The 20650-nt window shown below is 39.1% G+C and overlaps 1 protein-coding gene across 1 annotated transcript; it reads left to right on the plus strand.

The window, feature by feature from the left end:
- The first annotated feature begins 10387 nt into the window (after positions 1–10387).
- Positions 10388–11843, plus strand: LOC117792690 (glucose transporter type 3). Its single transcript, XM_034632921.1, has one exon. The coding sequence runs from the start codon at positions 10388–10390 to the stop codon at positions 11825–11827; it is 1440 nt and encodes a 479-aa protein (XP_034488812.1). The 3' UTR covers positions 11828–11843.
- Positions 11844–20650: the final 8807 nt, after the last annotated feature.

The following is a 20650-nucleotide window of genomic DNA, read 5'->3' on the forward strand; positions in this document are numbered from 1 at the left end:
TTGTTATTTTTAATGGCCGGCAATAATCGTTAAATGTGTCGACTGTGTCCTCGCCGGCAACGTCGGTGATGCTGCTGCCAATGCCAACGTTTCAGTTTCTGTTTGGATGCCAGCTCCGTTGCACTGGCAACTCAGCAGTATACCCCATTCCAATGCTTAGCTCAGTCTCAGCCCTAGTCCCAACCCCATTCCCAGCTCCAGCCCTGGCCAGGAGCGTTGAATGGGCGTGCGATGCTGGCAACTCAACTGAAAATTTCATTTCGTTTCGGAAGAACTCCGCACCGCAGCTTGGCATTGGGAGACCGAAAACTTTTTAGACTTTTTGTCGACTTTTCGCATTTTTAGTTGCGGCCAACTGGCAAGTGCTGGCTCAGCAGGCCAACAGGGATGGGAGAAGGGGGACGTTAGCCGTAGCCTCAGCTTAAATGGAACTCTGCTCGGGCGCACGGCAATGCTGCAAATGTTAATTTCATAACCCGATTCGTGCACGGCTAACTGTTGTTTCATTTATTTGCGTTCTATGTAAATTTCATACGCCCACAGGCGGACCTCATTTGGGCGTGGAGCTGGAGGGGCAACCGGGAATGGCACCAAAGTAGTTCGGATGCTAGCTGGAATGCGAATCTACCTGTTTGCTTTTGTTGTGCCCAATGGGCCATGCCATAGTTGTTGTTGTTTTTATAAATATTTAAGAATTCTAATCAAGATCCAGTTGCTGGGAACTCGCCAAGGAAGACCTGTTCCACCCCCACCCCCACACCTCATATTCCTATCAAATGGCGAAAATGTCGTGTTGATTCTTTTTTGGTGGCATTTTAATGTCCTGCCAAATGTGCAATTCTAAAACGAATTACAGCCTCAAAGAGTCCCTGACTGAATTCACTTTCTAGCTACAATTCGAATTGCATCGGAAGCTTGGAAAGTTCAAGATTTCCTTAAAATGCTAAGGAATAAATTTTATAAGTAATAAGTAATCAAAAAAAATTGTCTTTCGACATTTACAGTTATTTATTAGTTCATAATTCATTTATTTATTATAAATTTATATACAATTTTTAATTTGTTCTGAATTATTATTTTACATAAGCTTATAATCGATCAAATATTAATAGAATTCAGTCCTTAAACATGAGTATCTTAGAGCAAATTCTTGTTAGTTTATAAAAAGGTTTCAAGTTTCTCATTTCTACCCCAAAGCATTTGTTATTTTAGAAAAGTTTCAGCTAATATGCACTCTCCTATGAATATAAAATTTGACTCACGTGTGGTCCGTCGTTCAATTAAGATAAAGACAACAACAACAGCAGTAACAACAACACAACCGCAAAAAGAAGAACAAAGCAAAAAAAAAAAATTGAAATGAAATGGTTTCATGAAGAAAAACGCCATTAAAAGGAACGTTGATTGGATTTATGGCTTAAACTCGATGGGGAGTGCAAAGACGCAACGGAGAAGGCAGAGACAAAGACAAAGAAACTAGTTTTGGGCCACTCCTCCGCCTTTGTTGCCTTAAGTCATACACTGGTTGGGCTTGTATTCGACATGGACCAATAACAATGCTGAATTCGGCCATAACTTCCATTTGTCGTCGACAGTCGCGGCAAACTCAGAGGTGAAAACGGTCATAATTAACTGGTAACATGCCAACCAATCCGCAGCGTAATTAATTTTCAGTATTGCAACTTGTCAGCGTTGTTATTGTTGTTGTTACTGTTGCCTGTGTTCATTAGTGCGCAGTGAACAGGTAACACAGGTAAGTGGACAGATATACGAGCGAGTATGGCGATTGTTATGAAGTTGACATTTAAATTAATTAACAACAACAACTCCTAAAGCCTTATGCTATATTTTATACCTTTAATATGCATTTAAAAATATAATTACACGTAATACTATATAGTAGATGTGTAAAGTTTGGTAGACGGTTATGTAAAATTATGAGAGCTGGTAAATATTAAACACATATTTTAAGGTCATTAAATTAAATGTAATTATGTACTAACAAAATCAGAAGATATATATCTTAAACGTGTTTCAAATTTTCTAACTACTATATTTCTTAAATTTGAAATATTCAAAATTAATTGTGTTTTCATTATCCGAAACAGTTGTACCGGTACGGTTTTGGTACAAAAAAGGGACTTCAGTTGTGTCTTTCGAAAATTTTAAATTTTAGATCTCAAGTTTCAGCTTTCAAGCAACTTCTAATGCCATAAACACACCTTAGCATTTTTAAAATATTTAAAATTTGATTTGTTGTACGTAGTTTATTGTTGTTTATAAAACCTTTTACAAAAATTTGTTTCAGAACTGATACTTGTTTCGATTTTGATTTAAATATGTAATATTTAAATATATAATATTATTTTAATAAGTTATGAAATGATATTTGTAATAAAATATGTTTATATAATGCCGCAGAGCTTCACAATATTTCGTAAATGTAGGAGAGAGAAAGAAAGGCAGTTTCTTGGATATTTTGCATGTTCTGCGAATATTAAACATATAAATGAGAATTTTCGAAGACAAAGCGTGCGTCTTAACGATCCCAAATGGCAATGGATATGAATACGGCTGTAAAGGTCGAACCCGTAAGGAACACGACGCGCAAGCCAATTGAATGGGGAAATATGTAAGTAAGTTTAAGGAAAAGGGGTTTGTTTCGCCAACTCAGCTCGTTGTCATTCATATTTATGCTTTGTTAGGACATGTGGACATGAGGACGCACATCCTGCGATGCTACACATGTACGTGTTAATATCCTGCCTGGTACACAGAGCTTTGTGCGATGCCGTTGTAAAAATGAAATGCCGCTGCAGTTGTTGTACGAGTATCTCGGTGTTGAAGGGGGAATTGAAACAAGGAAAAACAACGTGCATCCAACTCAATATTGCCATCGATGTGGAGTTGAACGACGCAGTCGGTGGGAGGAGGAGGAGACGACGAAGGTGGATGGGGCAGGGGTAGATGTGTTGCGTATTCATTAAAACTTTATAATCACCAAACATGAACGATACGTGTTTCGATTGCAAAGTGCGTTATATGCAGGCACATGTATCTATCTATCGAGACATATATGTATATGTGTATGTTATACAAAGAAGAGAACCATTTATTGTACATTAACCGAATTTGAAGGAGTGTAGGGGAGTGTAATGCAGCATATGTGAAATTACTACTTACTTATTACTTGTGGCGTGTATGATGTTATAATGATGTCATAAATTTAACATAATATAAAATAATCTACAGTGACATTTGAGCAATTTAGATTTTCTATTTATTTTGATTCACTTTTTGTGCATTTTGTAATGAAACTTTTGATAGATTTTACTGAGAAACTCTTGTAATATTAAACATTTATATATTTAAAAAGACTTTTCCATAATTAAAAGAAATATAAAATTATCGAATTGTAGTTTTTTTTATTAATATTACAGTATATTACTATTATTATTATTTTACAAATCTATTAAGATATATTTACTCAAAGTTCCAAGAATTGCATTTAAAAATTACTAATGTAAGTCGGTGAAGAAAAATTATATAGACAGCTCCAGCAATTAAAGATTCTTCAAGTTTATTATACATATGTATTCGCATATTTAATTATTGAAAACGAGAAGCTGCTAATGAGTTTTGTCTTCTCCATGAATTTCAATGCGGTTATTTTGCTGGGACTTGTACATTTAATTCGTGGAGTATAACGGGGTCTTCAGCATAATAATTTCAATTTTCAAATGAATATGGCTGCTTCTTGCTTCTGTATTTTTTTCCGTATTGAATGCAATTTTAAATTTTCCGTTTCATAATTATATTTATGCAAATGTGCAGTGCCCACACACTTGCACACACACACACACACACATGGGAGTCAGGGTGAGCTGCTATGAATATACATAGATACATATACATTTCATATATGTGTGTGGCTGGCAACTTCTGGGTAGAATATAATTTTCGTTTTTAATATTCTCTCGCATGCCCGGAGTTTGTACATTAAATTTATTTATTGGCGCAAATATTGGATCGGATGCCGTTGGCTCGTCTCTTCTGCCATTTGCATTATGTGCCCCAACGTTGCCCACTGAAATACATAAGTAGACATGCACATGCAACATGAGGCATAAGGCATGAGGCAAGTGTGGGATGCAGAATCTGTGGGTTTTTAATGTCAAGTGACAACTCGTTGCATGTTCACATGGAGCGTAGGGTGTACCACTGAAGTTATATGACAGAGCGCTATATATAGCAGATGCTACGCTCCGATTTAACCCAGCCATATATAGAAAACTTGGAAGATTCGTGTAGAGCACAACTTGCTAGAGCTACAACCGAAGCCAAGTCCAACTCAAAGTCCTTCGTTTCACTTGGTTTGTGTGTGTGTGTGTGTGTGTGTGTGTGAAGAAAGGGGAAAGGGAGGTGTTGCCTGTTGTTTGCTCAAATGGAATTTCCAAAGTCGTTTAGCTCCTTATTTTTCTCGTTTCGCTTTTCTTAAATGCCATTTTTTTCCATTTCATGCGTCCGCATTCAGACAGCTGCCGTCTCCATTGCCGGTGCTGGTGACGGTGCTGGTGCCGCTGCCGTTGCCATTGCCGGAAGCTGCTCCGGGGGTGGCTGTGCGGAATTCCTGAGTGGAATAACAGCAAATGCGAGAGCCACAACGCTGCCGAGAGCAACATGGCTGACATGGTTGTGCTGGCACACACACAACCCACCCCTAACAGCAGTGCCATGGCCACTGCCATTTGTTTGCTTTGCCGCATTTCTTTGGTTGCTCAGCTCCTTGTGCTGCCAACTGTTTCTTCTTCATCAGCAGTAAGAGCAGGAGCAGAAGGAGCAGGAGTAGCAGCAATATCGTCTTCGGTTCTTCCTTTGCCCCTGAAATGCCATTCGAATAGTTTGCTTAGGTTCATTTTCCCCTTACCAGAACTCTGTTGGCAAGGCTGTGTGGCAAAAGCTGAGGCTGAAGCTGAAGGCTGAAGGCCAGCAGCAGGATGAGGGTGGGCACGGCCATTGTTGCCAGAGTGTGCGCTCGTAAAGAAGATTTATTGCGAAGACGCGCGCTTTTCTTGGTTGGGTGATGGGTGGTGGGTTGCACGTAGCAAGCAGCATGCCACAGCAGATTCCATTTGGCCGGGCTGCGTCCCAAGGAGAGAAATTGGGTTTGCTTTTCCATTTCCCGTGCCGCCACTTGGCCTGAGACTTGGCAGGCTACAGCTTGCTAAATTGCTTTTGTATGGATGGAGGGAGGGCATACTAGGGGTAGTGGTAGTAGTAGGGGTAGGGGGGCTGGGACTCAAGAAAAATTACTTTGCTCACAAAAACAAAGATTGTATCTGTGAGTGTGTGTGTGTGTGTCTGTGTCTGTATGTGTGTGTGGGTGGGTAGATAGGAATACTCTTATTCCTATATCACATTTCTCACATCTGAGACTAATGCGATTGTATTTTTTAAGACTTTTTCTAATTTGCATTTAATTTTTTGCAGCTGTTACTTTCTGCCGGCTGCCTTCGCCTAATTTTGCCGCCTTTAAGTCGTTAAAAATTCTGAAAACGTTTCGCTTAAGTTTAATGATGCCTCACATTGAAAGATAAACATTTGAATGGTCTCGGATTAAGCACACAGAACCACTTTGTATGCAACAGGATGCCGCTAGGTGGTGTTTCAGTGCTTCGACCGGTGAGTCTGGCTCCTCCTCCTCCTCCTCCTCCTAAACAAACTATGGTTACGTGTGTCTTTTATTATAAACATTATGCAGACAACTTTTATACTTTTAATTCAGGTAGAAATCACAGATTAATTGGTAATCAGTCAAATAAATATATGCAAGTAGAGAATAATGATTTACTTATTTTTTAGAATTTTAAGCATTGTAAAAAATTATTAAAAAGTAATTAAAATGCTATTATATTGCTCAAGAATTATTTTAAATTTATATTTTGTTGTTATTATTAAAAATTTAATAATATATATAATAAAATATAATCGTTATAATTATGTTTTATAATAACTTATTAAAATTTTAATGCAATTTTATATTATCAAGAAAATATAAGTTTTACCTAAATATATATACACTAAACTAAAGACAGCGCCTCTTCAAGGACACTCTTAAGATTCTTTCGTGTAATTTCTCTCCAGTAAAAATGCGACCAAGGTTAATTGTCAAAGGCAATAAAAAACACAAAGCAGCTAAGAGGATATCATAATTCACGCTTATTTACATCACCTGCGTACGTTGCACATCGAATTGTACTGAAATAAAAAACCCAAAACAGGTAAAACATAAAGGTGCATATGCCATGAGTGACCTTCTAACACAGGACACAGCGCGGAGAGCAAAGTCGAATAATTCTAGTCTAAGTACCATTTGCTAAAAGTAAAAAATAAGCAAAAAATGAGAAAAAGAAAAGGAAAACTAAATATTAAAATATGCGAGAGAAATATTCTTAAAATTTTTCACAAGACCTATAGAAGAAAATCGAATCCAAGTCACGAACCGGCTGCTCCAATCACCTGGCCCCGTTTCCATTTGCTTTACTTGCTCCTCTTTCCTGCCCCTGCTTATTTCCTTTCGGTATTTGCGCAGTCTCAGCCTCGTCCTTAATCTCGTATATACTGCTCGCTGTACCGCAGCGTTTTTCACGGGAACAGAGGTAAAGGGTCCTGCGACGGCGCCGGTGGAACGCCCATTACAATAAACAACACGGCAGCGACGGCTCCATCGCGTATCGCGTTCGTATCTTCGGATGTCCTCTTGCCATCATTGGTGGAGAAAAAGTCAAACGTTTTTCTTCCACTTTTTTTTTTGTTGCCATTTTCCTTTTTTTTTTTTTGGCGCTTCACTCGCCGCCTTATCCCTTTGGGATTTTTGCGCCATTAACGTGAATTGCTTTTTGGGGAAATTATGTGTACCCCGCACACAGAAGCTTTAATGTTTTGTAAATTCACATAAGGAAACCATTATCACCTGAAATATGAAAGCAATTTTCCTGCATGCTTTCCTTTTTCAAGTTGTTCTTGTTGTTGTTGTTCGTCCCTTGGCTCGCTTATCTTCATGCTGTTTCTGTCCCTTTGACAGCGATGCTATTGGAATTTGGAAGTTTCCATAGCATGTTGTGTAAGCCGACAGAATGCAAAGGATTGCTTTAGCCGCTCAACATAATGTATCAAAATTTCTAGAGTTTTTGAACTCAAAGAAAATGTACTTATTTCTGTACCTCAAAATCTTTTATGATGACTATGAATGCATTTTAAATGCATAGTATACAGAGTTGCAGATCTGTACGGTATCTTTATACAAATAAGAAAATATTTTTTAATTTTTTTGAAAGATTTGTCAGAAAATTGTTTAAGTTTTCTCAAAGATGTTTATATAAGTAGGTATAAATTATTAAATATTTGATTGGCAACAGCTTCAAAAATATGTTGATATATTTCAATGATAATATTGGAAGTTTATTTGAAAGAGTTCTGTTAACTTTTCGATAAACACCGACGGTGCTAAGATGCCAATTTTCCGAAGCAACAACTTGAAATGCAGTCGACGAGACAGAAGAAGCAAAAGAAGACGACGACGAAGAAAGAGAAGAGAAGCTGTGTGGGATGGGGAGGGGAGGGGAAGGGGAGGGGCAACATCAATTGCTGGCAACATCGTGGTATCGTGTCGTTGGCGCTATTTCGGTGGCCATAACAATTCTCGTAATACTTCGGGCATCGCCGACTAAACGATAATCGCGCGTAAATGCCCCACTAAAATCAATACAACGACTGCGACGACAATAGCAACGAGCGCGTGGACGAGGACAAGACGAGGACAAGACGAGGACAAGACGAGGTCCTTGGATGCTACAACAAAAGCAACAGAGAGTGGCATTCAGCTTCAGCTTCAGCTTCAGTTTCAGTTTCACCTTCGTTGAAGACGCCTTTCCATGTTGCCATCCTTTTCACCAGCAGCTGGTTATGCACATGCGCTTCCCAACTGCGACTTCGTTTGTTTCAGTCTTTTTCTTGAGCACTTTTTTTTTATTTTCCTCTTCTTTCATTCGCTGTCGCTGGGCTGGCATTGGGCATGACCATCTCCTAGAAGTTGAGTCTATTTGGAGTGTATCAGCAATGGATTTATTTAAACGTACTTGTCCGAATCTTTCCATGTGATTTCGAGTCAATGATAACTCAAGTCGAATATTATTTGAATTCGATAAAGCTAACAAGCTTTTTTAATATTTTAATAATTATTATATTATTATATTGGCAATACCTATAGCTTAAATATATTTTAAAATATTTCTTAATGTCAATTTGTACATTTTTTGAATTAATTCATATTATAAACAATTTTTCTGAGATGCAAATAAATAATAAAAGCTTTTTTCTTTTAAATATAAATATTTCCCTTTCTTTGATCGAAATAAGTCTATATGTCAATACTTAGTTAATTTATTAATAACTTAATTTTTTATATAAATAAATATATACTTTATACATTTTTCTATACATATCTTCAGCTTCATTGTCAGACTTAATGTGCATATGTATATTTATTCACTTGAGTTGAATTGTTGGTATTTGCGGATATAAACTGAGAGTAGTATGTGACGACTGGTTAAAATAATTAGAAATTATTTACTTTCACGCAGAAAAAAATGCATATAAAATGTGGCACATTTATGAATTTATGCCCCTCTCATTAGTAGCACTAACCACAGAAACAACACCAAATACAACCACAGCAGCAACACTGATTGGACGGTCAACTGCAACAACGACAACATCAATATCAACTATAAAATCGCATAAATATTAATTTGCATTTTTCTTAAATGATTTAGTTGCAGTTTAATTTCAATTAATGATGATTTCATTTGCGCGATCCATTCAGATAAATACAGAGAGTTGCTGAGCGAAACAACCAACATACAAAGTAAGCAAGACACTGTAATTGCAATTAATTTGTTGATAAGTGTAAAATTGGCATTCCAAAATTTGAAAAAATGTCTTGAAATTTGTAAATTAAATTATTACTGAATTGATGTTTTTAGATAAAGATTTAAACACTATTCAACAAAAAAAATTTATAAATTGTCTGTTACCTCTATATATTCATAACCATCACATATTCATAATTCGCCATGTTGTTAGATAGTGTAATTAATTGTATTAAGTCGTCTACTCACCTGTTGCTCTATGAGTGTGTACGAGTACCTGTCTCAGTCTCAGTCTCAATCTTAGTCTTAATCGTAGTATCAGCTTCCCACGAGTTTTGCTGTCAAAGTCTCAGTCTCAGTCGCAGTCGACGTCGCTGGCGGCGCATGCAAATCGGACCAGGGACAAAAAGTTGACATTTTGTGGCCGCAGCTGAGCGACAAATATACGAGTAACCATAAAAATAGTTTATGACTTTTAATTACGGGCTCAGCATGAGGTCGCCGAGTGAATCGTCGTTGTCGAAGTCGCTTCTGAGCAGCAGCCAACCGCGGGCAACGGGAATGGGAATGGGAACAGGAATGGGAACAGGAACGGGCATCTGCCATTGGTAGCAGAACCCGTCAGGAATTAACCATGAGCCATGTTGTTGCCTGGAGGAGACGCGAGTCCAGGGATCAGAGGATGGTAGGCTGGCTCACAGTTGCTTTTGTTTCTGCGTAGTTATTTATTGGTTTTTTAAGCCACCATTTTTTGTGACTGTGCCGTCTTTGTAATTTCTTTGAATTATATCTCAATTCATTCCCGGCAATAAATTTGATAAATTTCTCATTTTGTTTACCTGCTCGTTGGGTTCTTCGAATGGATCGACTGTATCGCCATGTTCCATGAGCCGGAGGGTGGAGACAGTGACAGTGACAGGGGCAGGGGCAGGGGCATAAATTAATGAACAACATCGCCATGTGCGCTGCAACCCGGCGACCAGGGTAGTCGCTGATTAAAATGTTCGGATCGTGTTCCTTGATCGTTAATTACGAATGCGGCCCGATCACATGCGATGCAAACGATAAAAAAAACTAAATTTAAATGTATAATTTAAGTGACTCAAATGGAAAATTAATTACAAGTACGAATATGAGTGCATGAATATGCAGTGACTGAATTGAATGACTAAATATTCATGAAATTAATTTGTTACTTGAATCGTTCGTTAATTGAAATGCAATTTAAAACAGGGACTGTAAGTAATGTGAATTTGGTTTTTTAATTGAAAAAAATCACATGATCTTAAATCTCTAAGAAAATGTCTAAGTCAATGTTAAGAAACTGCAAAATAAGTTGTTTATTCATTGAACTCAATTAGAATAAGGATGATTTTCCAAGCAAGTCATTATTTTACAGTTTTTAAAATGATAAATTATTTTATGTTTTGTAGTTTTTTTTAATTTCCGCTTTTATTATGGCGTCGCCAAATGCCAACAACCCGCCAAAGTTGATTTCCTTCTCGGCTAGTACGAGTTCGAACCACAATACTCATCAATTGGTCGTGAAAACCCGAAATCTATATATTGCGGTGATCATAAGCAGTTTTTGCGCCTTCTGTTTTGGAACCACTGTTGGCTGGACAAATCCGGCGGAGAATCTGGTCTTGAAGAGGAATGCTCACAAGTTTAAGCCAACGAAAACTCAGTGGGATTGGATATGTTTGATGCTGCCATTGGGGGTAATAATTTGGTGTTTGCCGATGGGTGCATTGATGAAATATCACGGCTGCAAGCCTCTGATGTTCCTTCAAGTGGTGCCCTACACAGTGGGCTGGATTCTATTCATCTATGCAGATAACATCTATATGCTCTACGTGGGACGCTTTCTACAGGGTATGTGTGGTGCGGCTGTCTCCGTGGCCGTACCCGTGTATCTGGACGAGATCAGTCAGTGGCAATATCGTGGATTCATTGGCAGCTTCTACTTTGGCGCCTTTCTCTACGGAATAATCTACAGCAACATAATGATTGAATATATTCGATTGCAGACCGTATATGCCATAAATATTGGGTTGGCACTCCTTTGTCTATTACTGAAGATAATACCCGAATCACCCATGCGATATGTTTGCAATAACAAACTGGACAAGGCACGCGACACATTGATTTGGCTGCGCGTCAAGGATCATGACGTGGATAAGGAGCTGATGGCACTATCCCGAGTGATAGAAAACGAAATGGAACCATCCGTGGGTTGCTGGACCGAACTGAAGCGGACCGGGAGTCTGCGAGCTGTCTTAAAGAGCTCTGTGCTCATGTGTCTGCACCAGTCCGGAGGCGGCGTAGTCATCATCTACTACTTGGACAATATCTTGAGCGATGTTGCCAAAGGACAGTGCATGTCCTGTCGCTTGTGGGTGTGCTTCTTCATGTGTCTCGGCCATCTAATATGTGTGCTGTTGGTCGAACGAACTGGTCGACGTCCTCTCCTGCTGGTCTCCACGGTAATCATGAGTATCAGCTCTCTGTATCTTTGCTGCTGGTTCAGGTGGTCAGCCTCCAGTGGCTGGCATGCGTCAACAAGGATGATTGTGTATGTATTCGTTGGAGCCTATGCAATGGGCCTAGGACCAATTGCCTGTCTTCTCAATGTGGAGCTGATTGTGGCTCCTGCTCGACCTTATGGATGCGCCACTGCCAACTTATTCTCCTGGCTAACAGTCTTCCTAATGGTCACTTGGCTAACATTCCGACTACACCATCATGTCGTTTTCTATCTTATGCTCGTTATCTGTTTGGTGGTATTACTTTTTGACATTGTCTTCCTGCCGGAGACCAAAGGACTGTCACCCCTACAGATTAAACGCAGGTTGGCTCCCACTTTTGTCGAATATTCTAGTGATGAATCCTCGTGAATGATTAAATGAAATCGCTGTTTTATTTTCTAAAAAAAAATAGACTTTGAATATTGGATCTTTCGACAAGTTGCTCACTCCGAGCAATATATATTGTCGTCTGTAAATATTCAAGTGTGCCCAGAGTCCCTTAGCTAACATACAGACTCACTTATGTGAGTGCACATATGTATCTGTATCTGTATGTGTATCTGTCTGTGTGCGTAAACTTCAGGCAAGTGCAAATATTTATGCGTATTTGATAGCACTAATGGGCCATTAAATGCGTACGCAAATACACACACGCCAACATACATAGAGGGTGTGGGTGTGTGGGTGTGTGTGTAGAAGGATGAAAATGTACCTAAGCGAATCTAAATGGCATCAGGGGCACAGAGAACATGCAAAATCATGTACTCGTAAATCTCTTTAATGCCAACGGCCTCCGGCCAAAGCTGTGAGACACCGAGAATGGGCGCAGGTGGAGGGAATGTGGGAGCTCGATCCCGGTTCCCGGTTCTCAGTGCTCAGTTCCCGGGTCCGACTACGACCCGCCCACATGCAATCACATGGTAGATGCTTGTTTACCCCCGGGCCAAAAGAAGCGCTCCTGCATGTGGTTGGGTTGCTTGCGTAATGAAACTGGATATGTGTGTGTATATGTGTGTGTCCGGATGCTGACGAGGGTGTGTGTGTGTGTGTGTGTGTGTAAGGTGCTTTCGAATACGTATTACGTAACTAACGAAAATTAACGTTAATAGCCCTGAGTATCAAAATAATGGCTAACAGCTCCGCTGCCAGTTGCCTGTTGGTTGCCTGTTGGTTGCCCTCTCAGCTCGGCCGTGTTTCGGATTGGATGGGTCGTCATTGGGTGCAGGAGCTGGGCCACGGATTGTAGTCGGGGCTGGCAGCCATATAAATTGCAAAAACTCATTCCGGACTTAGGCAAAACGTGAAAATATTGTTACGACCTCTTGTGCTGCTTCTGTGGCCTTTTCCCCATCTCCACCTGCCACATTTTGTAGATGCAGCTTCGGCAGATTCCGCCCATCGAAATAAATTTGATTTTAGTCGCAAAATTACGATATTCGTGCACTTAATTGAGAAAAGTGAAGCAGCGATTTTTAATGATGTTGTGATTGCAAAACAGCAAACTCAAGTTCACATTTTCGTGTATCCGGAGAGCCGATGATAAAAGAAGATGACGACAATATTTAAAAAGGCTGATTCAAAATAAACATAATATAGACTACATTATTTCTAGTTAGAGATGTGGGGAATCCTGTTTTAATTGCAACTTCTCCAAGTCGTCTTTCTCAACTTTCAGATAATAGGATCACAACTTTACGCTTAGATATATTTTTATTAAGAAATAAATCTAATAAATATTATCACAAGACATGTTATGTAATGTATGCAATTTAATAAACTTGAATACTTCATACTTTAAACTTCAATGCATGTTCAATTAGATTAAAGTATTGCATATTTACACAGTGCAATTGCTTTTTCAACAAAATTAAAATTTCAATTTGAAATCCAAAATGTCGAAGTATCATGTAGAACCATCCCGGCCTCACATCCGGAGTCACAGTCCAATATTTTGCGCACTTTGTGTGCGTACGAGTATATCGTTAATTTTTATTGGACAGCTTTTGAGATCCTTTTCGCATTGAAATCGAATGAAATTCAGTTGGTTGTTTGCTTGTTGCTGTGGCTGATATGGTCTCCCGGGATGGCTGGATAAATGGAAATTGCGTGCAGTGGGATGCGGGATGCAGGATGCGGGAGGAAGAGGAAAGGACGACGACCAAAACGCAATAAGCAGTTAAAAAATACTCGTAATTGCAACGGGAGCCATGCCACTCGAAACTCCCATGGTTCATGCCCCATATGAGTTGCTGTTGTTCTTGTTGTTGTTGTTGTTGTTGTTGCTGATGTGGAACATGCGCTGTGGCATCTACAACGACAACAACAAAAACGATACACTGTGGAATCGTTTCCCGGCAAATTCATTCATGCAAAAATTAAATTGCTCCGCAAGTTGCTTTGGGAGATTCTATGCATATTATTGGCCAATCCTACAAGTCATTCAGAAAATCTTAAATTTTTGTTTTTTTTTTAATTAAAATTTTGAAACTTTAAACTCTGAGCTTGTTGCTATTTTCGTAGAGTTATCATTGAAAAAAATACACGAGCAGTGTACTTTGTGTATAAGAAAGTGTAGACAAATTATTATTATGGCTCAGTTAATGTATTTTTCTAAAATATAAGAACCGTTTTTGTAACTTACAAAAAAGAAAGGAGAAAAAGCGCGCTCACACAATTTTCCCATAATACTCTAAGATATCGACATTTTTCTGGGTCTTCTGGCACTTGAGATTTTCTTTAATTTAGTAAATCTATCACCTAAGATAAATTTATTTTTATTAATAATAATATATAATACTAAAAGTAATCAAATAAAAAGATAAAAATAATTTTTACTATAACTAATCGTATTTAATTACTATGAATCCAAGCAAAAGTTAAATAAATAAATGAATATATTGAATGAATGTTCTCAATAATTGCAGCGCATTCGTGTTTCGGCTATTTTCAGTCGTTTTTCTACTTTCTCCTTTCTACTTTAGTTTCAGTTTTCTTTTAGTCCGTTCGTTATTGCCATAATATTGTTTGGCCGTGTGCGGACCTCACTGTAGCTCTATTTGTTGCTACTGCTGCCCTTAGTTGTTCTTGTTGTTCTTGTTGTTGTAGTTATAATGGGCTAGTGGCAACAACGGCAGTGGAAGCAGCAATGGCAGCGGCAAAATGTTGCTCAAATGGGTTCATATTTTGACGTTTAATGTAGCGAAAATGAAGCAAGGATTTATGAAATGCGCACGTTGCCCTTACGGACCGTGGACTAATATCAAAATGGAAGCGAAAAGTCGCCCTTAAAGATGGCGAAAAGTGCAAATCAAAAATCAATTGCATTATTAGAAGCCATTGGAAATCACAGGGGCGTACAAATAAAAGTCGAGTAACTCAATTGGATGCCTGGCGGATTGTCTAGAGTCTAGACATTTTGGCTCTAGACTTTGCATTGTCTGCCGCAATTAGGTCTTTAAGGAGATGTGTAACTTTAGTTAGGCTTTCTATAGATTTTTCCTATGAAGGCTGTCAGGTGCCACTGGTGGCTTTTATGGGCCGTAGGAAATGATGAAAATGCCACTCGAAGCTGGCTTAAATATGTCTAATCGACTGTTTTGGGCACTTGACGGCAGCAGTTACCAGTGTATTCCCAGCCTGGCACCCTTAGGGACTCACCCGTGCCAGACGCCCGTCAGGGGATCAAGCAAAATGCGAAAACTATGTGCAAGATGGGCTGTTATTGCAGCAAAAACGCTTGTAATGATGACTCTAAGTGCCGTTTCCTTGAGTGTATTACCTATAAAAAATTTATACAAAGATGCTGCCAAATTACCCGTACACAAAACTGAGACTGTGTACGTTCCACCACCCAGTCACACCATCCCCTCTCTCTCTCTCTCTCTCTGCTAGCGAAATAGATACAACTACAGCAACCGTGCAACGGCAGCCACCTCATCAACTTCACCTTTGCCCCGAGCTGCGTCGGTCTGCGATAAGAAAGCCAACGCCAAAGGCAGCCGCCACTTGCTACTTCGCCCGGCGATAAAATGCAACATTAAATTGCTGATTTTTTCTTGTTCTGCCCCGAGCCGAGCCTGAGTCGCAACCGGCGACCCTCAAGTGGCAGCAGTTCATTAGGGTGGCATGCAGGGTTGCATGCCAAAAGGTTTCTAGCTGGGGACAATCACCACAAGTGGCTCTCTGCTACAATTCGTGCTGTGATTCTCAACTCATGCTAAGAAATGGTAAATTATAATTTTTGTTATTATTAGATTTCTTAGCTGAAGCCCTTGTTTAAGTTATTCATTCTATATTTACCATGGCATATTAATGCTATATCTATACTCTTAAATATTGCATATAGAGATGTGTGTATATTTTTATGTACTTAAACATGACAGATTGCGTCATTAATATTATTTAATATTACTACTATTTGAATATAATATTATAATTTGCTTTTTTAAATAATAGGTACAGGGTCTCGCACAGTCGGGCTCTCTCGACTGTATTTTTATATACAATAGCTCGTTTTGTAAATTTATTAAATAACACAAATTTTATTAATTAATTTGTTAGATTTGAATATTAAGATATAAAAATTGTTCAATTTAATATTCAAAGCAGTAGTTTTTTAAATAAATTTTTAAATATTTTGCAGACTTTTTCAAAAAATATTTAATTTGCATATTTAATGTCAAGGTATTAACTAATTAAGAAATTCATAGATTTTCATTTTCTTTTGCCATTTTCATAAACCAAATTAATTGGATTTTCTTTTAACTCTTCTTCAGCTCCGCAGTAATTGCATATCAATTCTTATTTGAAAGCACAAAGTTAGAAAGAACTCGGCAATTTTTAGATGTAAAATGTTTCACATGCTGGAGATGGTATTCCGTGGTGTATCCCGCAGTGTTATCCCTTGGCGCTCGTAGTTTATGTTTACGTAGAAATTAAAATAAACGCCAGAATGAGATTTATGCAATGTTTGTATTAAGCCGCTGTCCACGCGAGCAGCCAAAGGACAACAACAACAGCAACAATCAGGAGCAACAAGAAGCAACTCAAACCCACCACCATGGTGGCTCAACTCGGGCGGCCATCACAAGTCTGTGGCAGCATAAAGCGCAATTCAAACCCATTTAGGGTGATATCCATAATGGTCGAACCAGCGACTGCGTCAGCCGCCCTCTTTGTGTTTGCTTACACGCGCCACCAACTCCAACGGGTGGTGGTGGTGGTTGTTGTCTGTTGTCTGCTGCTGCTGCCAACGGATTTAAATTCTAATCTAAGAGGCACAACAGAGCCCAGACTAGAGTCCGCTCCGAGCACAGCGCACACTTATCCGGCATGGCGGTAATAGCTTTATCTGCCGACAGAATTATGGGCAGCCGCCTGATTCATGATCCGGCATTGTGGACTTTGTTGCGCCACTGTTTGTCTCTCGTTCCATATCCCGTTTCCGTGGACCTTTCACGGATGGTGTCCGTTCGGGGGGCAGGAAGCGCTGGTGCTGCCATTGTGACGTTCAGCCGTAAATTTGAATGGATGCATTGGCTACGGCTGCGATACACTGCCTGACATCAGAATAGTGTCAATCAGATTATAGATAAAGATTAATAAATAGGTATATAGATATATATCTAGATCTAAATATAAGAAAATTAGATATAGAAACAAATAGGCAACACTTTATGGTATTTGCAGTTGTATATAATTGTCCATATATTTATGGACACTATTGTGCTGCTCATAATAATGCGCTGATCGACTATGCAATTTTTGTTGCTATCTGCACGCTCAACAGAGGATATCCTGTATCGTCAGGGAAGAGCCAGACTCCACTCAATACACACACAACACACCCACACATATTTGAGCCGCGATACGCGCACACGGAAAATCGATATACATACACACTATATGTATATAGCAATGGCCACCCATGCTTGGAGTGGGGATTGGATCTGGGGTTGTTTGTTTAATTTTCCGTAGTGCAAGTGATGAAAATCTATTGAATGTGTGGCCATGCTGGAGTTTCCGTCATTTCGGTAGCGCACTGTGGAAATATTTACTCAATGCAGCAGCTCAGCTGCCAGCGCGGATGGAAACGGAAGTTGATTCAAGACCCAAGGCGATGACGACGATGATGATGATGAGCGGGGACTCGGCCTGCCAATCTTGTGCTTTAAGACGTACAAGGGGATGGGACAGGGACAGAGAACGAGCAGGACAGGCCGTGAATGATACGCACTCGTTTAAATTGCCATTTAATGTCAATCCAATGACAGTTATTTTAATTGTGTTTGGGCACTGCGAGAATTTATGTAATGACTGTAATTGTTATGGCAACGAGGATGCGTTTTCGATGGGAGTTTCTGATATTAAAACATATGTCTAGCAACAACTTGTAAGATTTAAAACTCGAGGGTAAGCGGACAAACAATTCTAGAAAGCTAAAAAATTATTTTTTATTTAAAAAAAAGTATATTTTCAAATAAATTTATTTGAATTTATTATTATTTGCGGAATTTTCATATAATAATTAATAATAGGTTTAAAGTTAATTTTATACAATTATTTAAAATTATAAAAATCTAATAAAACAAGTCGTAAAGGCTGTAGTCGAGATCCCGACATTAGAATAACCTTTACTTATTCCAATATATAAATAAGTAATTTATAGAAATAACTATCTAATTAAAATTACTGCATACGTTTTAGATCTTGAATTGCGTTATCTATTAATAACTTCATTTTAGCCATTTCTGCTGTTCTACTTGTCCAATTTTGCTGCGATTAAAGCGGATAATATATTATATAATAATAATAGATAATGTTAATTACCAAAAATAACTGTATATATATTGATTTGTTTCCAATTTGATTCACAGATATTTCGGATCACATTTTTAACGTATTTCTATTTATATTGCGCTCCCAAGAACCCGCAACACTAATAAATGCGCTCCTGTTGTGATGGTCAAAAACCAGTTTCGAGCCTCTATGCAGAAGTAAGGGCAACACAGGAGCGGTCAGGTAGCTTTGTTTTATGGTTAAGACAGTCTCCCTAGTTCCAATTGCGATCCACAGGCATTCCATCAACATCCACAACCACAACCTCATTCAGACACATCCACAGAAGCACAAGCACACGTTTTAAAGTTTTGGTGGTTGGGGAAAATAAGGGGTACATGGGCTCCATGACCAACGCTTAGTGCACTCACATGCCGCTAGATGGCGCGCGGGTCAATTTAGTGGAATTAATGGAATTGAAATTCATGGCGCGGAAATTGAATTTATGCGCCTCGATGAACCGCGCCGCCGGGCCGCCGGGCAATCGGATTTTAATGCGCCATTGAACGCTTCGAAATGGCTGCGATTTTCAGCATTGGCATTGGCATTGGCAAATGCAACGGGACTTTGTCGGGTCCAGCACTCTCGTCCCCCACCCACAAATAGAACCACCTACCGACTGGGCCAACAAAGTTTGTCGAACTGTACTCATACTATGGCTAATGTCACAAATAACGAAAGGGGCGTCCTGTGGAAATGCCAGTGCGAGTAATTAAAAACACGTTTGTCCTTTTTGGGTGTCCTGGGTGTCCTGGGTGTCCCAGGAGCAGGGCCATTAGACAGCAACAAAAGTTGCTCGCATTCCGTTGCTGTTGCAGGGATAAAGTTGAAAATAAACTTTGCGGCATGACAACGACAATAACAACAACAACAACATTGACAACAAAAACATATACACACATTACTTGGTGATGTCAACTCTGGCGTTTGGTTTCGCATTCTCCTTTTGCTTTTGTCACTTCCTTGTCTTTGTTTTGGTTTGTGTCCCGTTGCCGTTTTTCACCTTTTCTAGTTTTGTCGTTTGTCAGTTGTTGGTTGTTGGTTGATTAACGCCAAAAGGACACGATATGTTTTTGTTTTTTTCGGCACTTTTCTGACCGAATCAAAAGAAAACATTTGAAATATGCGAAAAGAAAACGGCAATGAGAACGTGTAAGATCGATAATAAGGGTTATTTTGAGCTAGAACAAGAAACCTGATGAGTAAAAAAACAGATGTGTGAGTTGTGTGTTACTTGTATATTGATTTATAGGCGAACTTACCTAGAATTCATATAATTATATAAGTTATACAGTTCTAAGTTTATTTTGACTAGTATCTTATTTTTTTATACATAGCTAATAATTTAAACAAGTTTGATTTATATGAAGTTAAATTTCTAAATTCATTTATATAAGCTCTTTAAATGAATCTAAAACTGCGATGATTTTGCGCTTTCAACAAAATGAGTATAGAAATTTAGTTTGTTCATTGTTTAATTTAAGTCTTTTGCTGGGTATTTTCATAATTTGGGGCGACATTTCCGCTTAATGCAATAAAACACTCGAAAAGCTGAATTTATGCCAAGAATTTGGCTAAGAAAAGACCTTTGGCAAAGTGCTGAATTGTGCTGTTAGAGACAGGACTTGCGTTCAGTCCTTTGGGCCGTGGCCAAATTGTGCAAAGTTGCGAACTTTGTACGAATTAATTTGTTCAACTTTTCTTGATATATGGAATGGATAAGTGAGGGTGCGAGTGTGACCGCTAAGACCGCAATAAACCCACATGAGCCCTGGAAAATGATGCCGAGTGTCGGCCAGATATCCAATCTCACAAATCACATCGATAAAGCGCCAAAAGGCACGCAACCCTTTCGACGCCACCAATACACACACACACACACACACATACACACACACACACACATACACATCACATCTAAATACATATATGGCCGCTATAAGCTCGCCTTAATTACACTTTACAGGACAACCCTTTGAGCCGCTTTGATGCTGGAGAAGCCCGCCCACAATGGCCGACAACCCGAAGAGAACCTGAGGAAGGGGGAGGGGGGGGACAATCAGGGTCGCCATGCGAGACAATTAAGCATTCATGGTCGGGCTCATGGTCGGGCTTAAATTTTGACATTTCGTTGTTTGTTTTGGGTTGATATGGTCCAAAATCAGACACACACGTCCTGTGCCACTCTCTTGATCCTGGCGACCATTTTATAATGTGTATATAGCAGCTTAGTGCACCCGGGAGACCCATTGCCGTCGGCACTAAACCATTTTATCATTTTTAATCATCAAAGTGGATTTTTGCCCCTTTTGTCCAGATCCTTTGCGATGACACAGAGTCGGATTAAAAAGACAT

Source organism: Drosophila innubila (genome assembly GCF_004354385.1).
Source record: "Drosophila innubila isolate TH190305 chromosome 3R unlocalized genomic scaffold, UK_Dinn_1.0 2_E_3R, whole genome shotgun sequence".
NCBI lineage: Eukaryota > Metazoa > Arthropoda > Insecta > Diptera > Drosophilidae > Drosophila > Drosophila innubila.

What these genes read in the sequence shown, in the direction of transcription:
- LOC117792690 (XM_034632921.1), top strand. Translation starts at nt 10,388, where the DNA reads ATGGCGTCGCCAAATGCCAACAACCCGCCAAAGTTGATTTCCTTCTCG.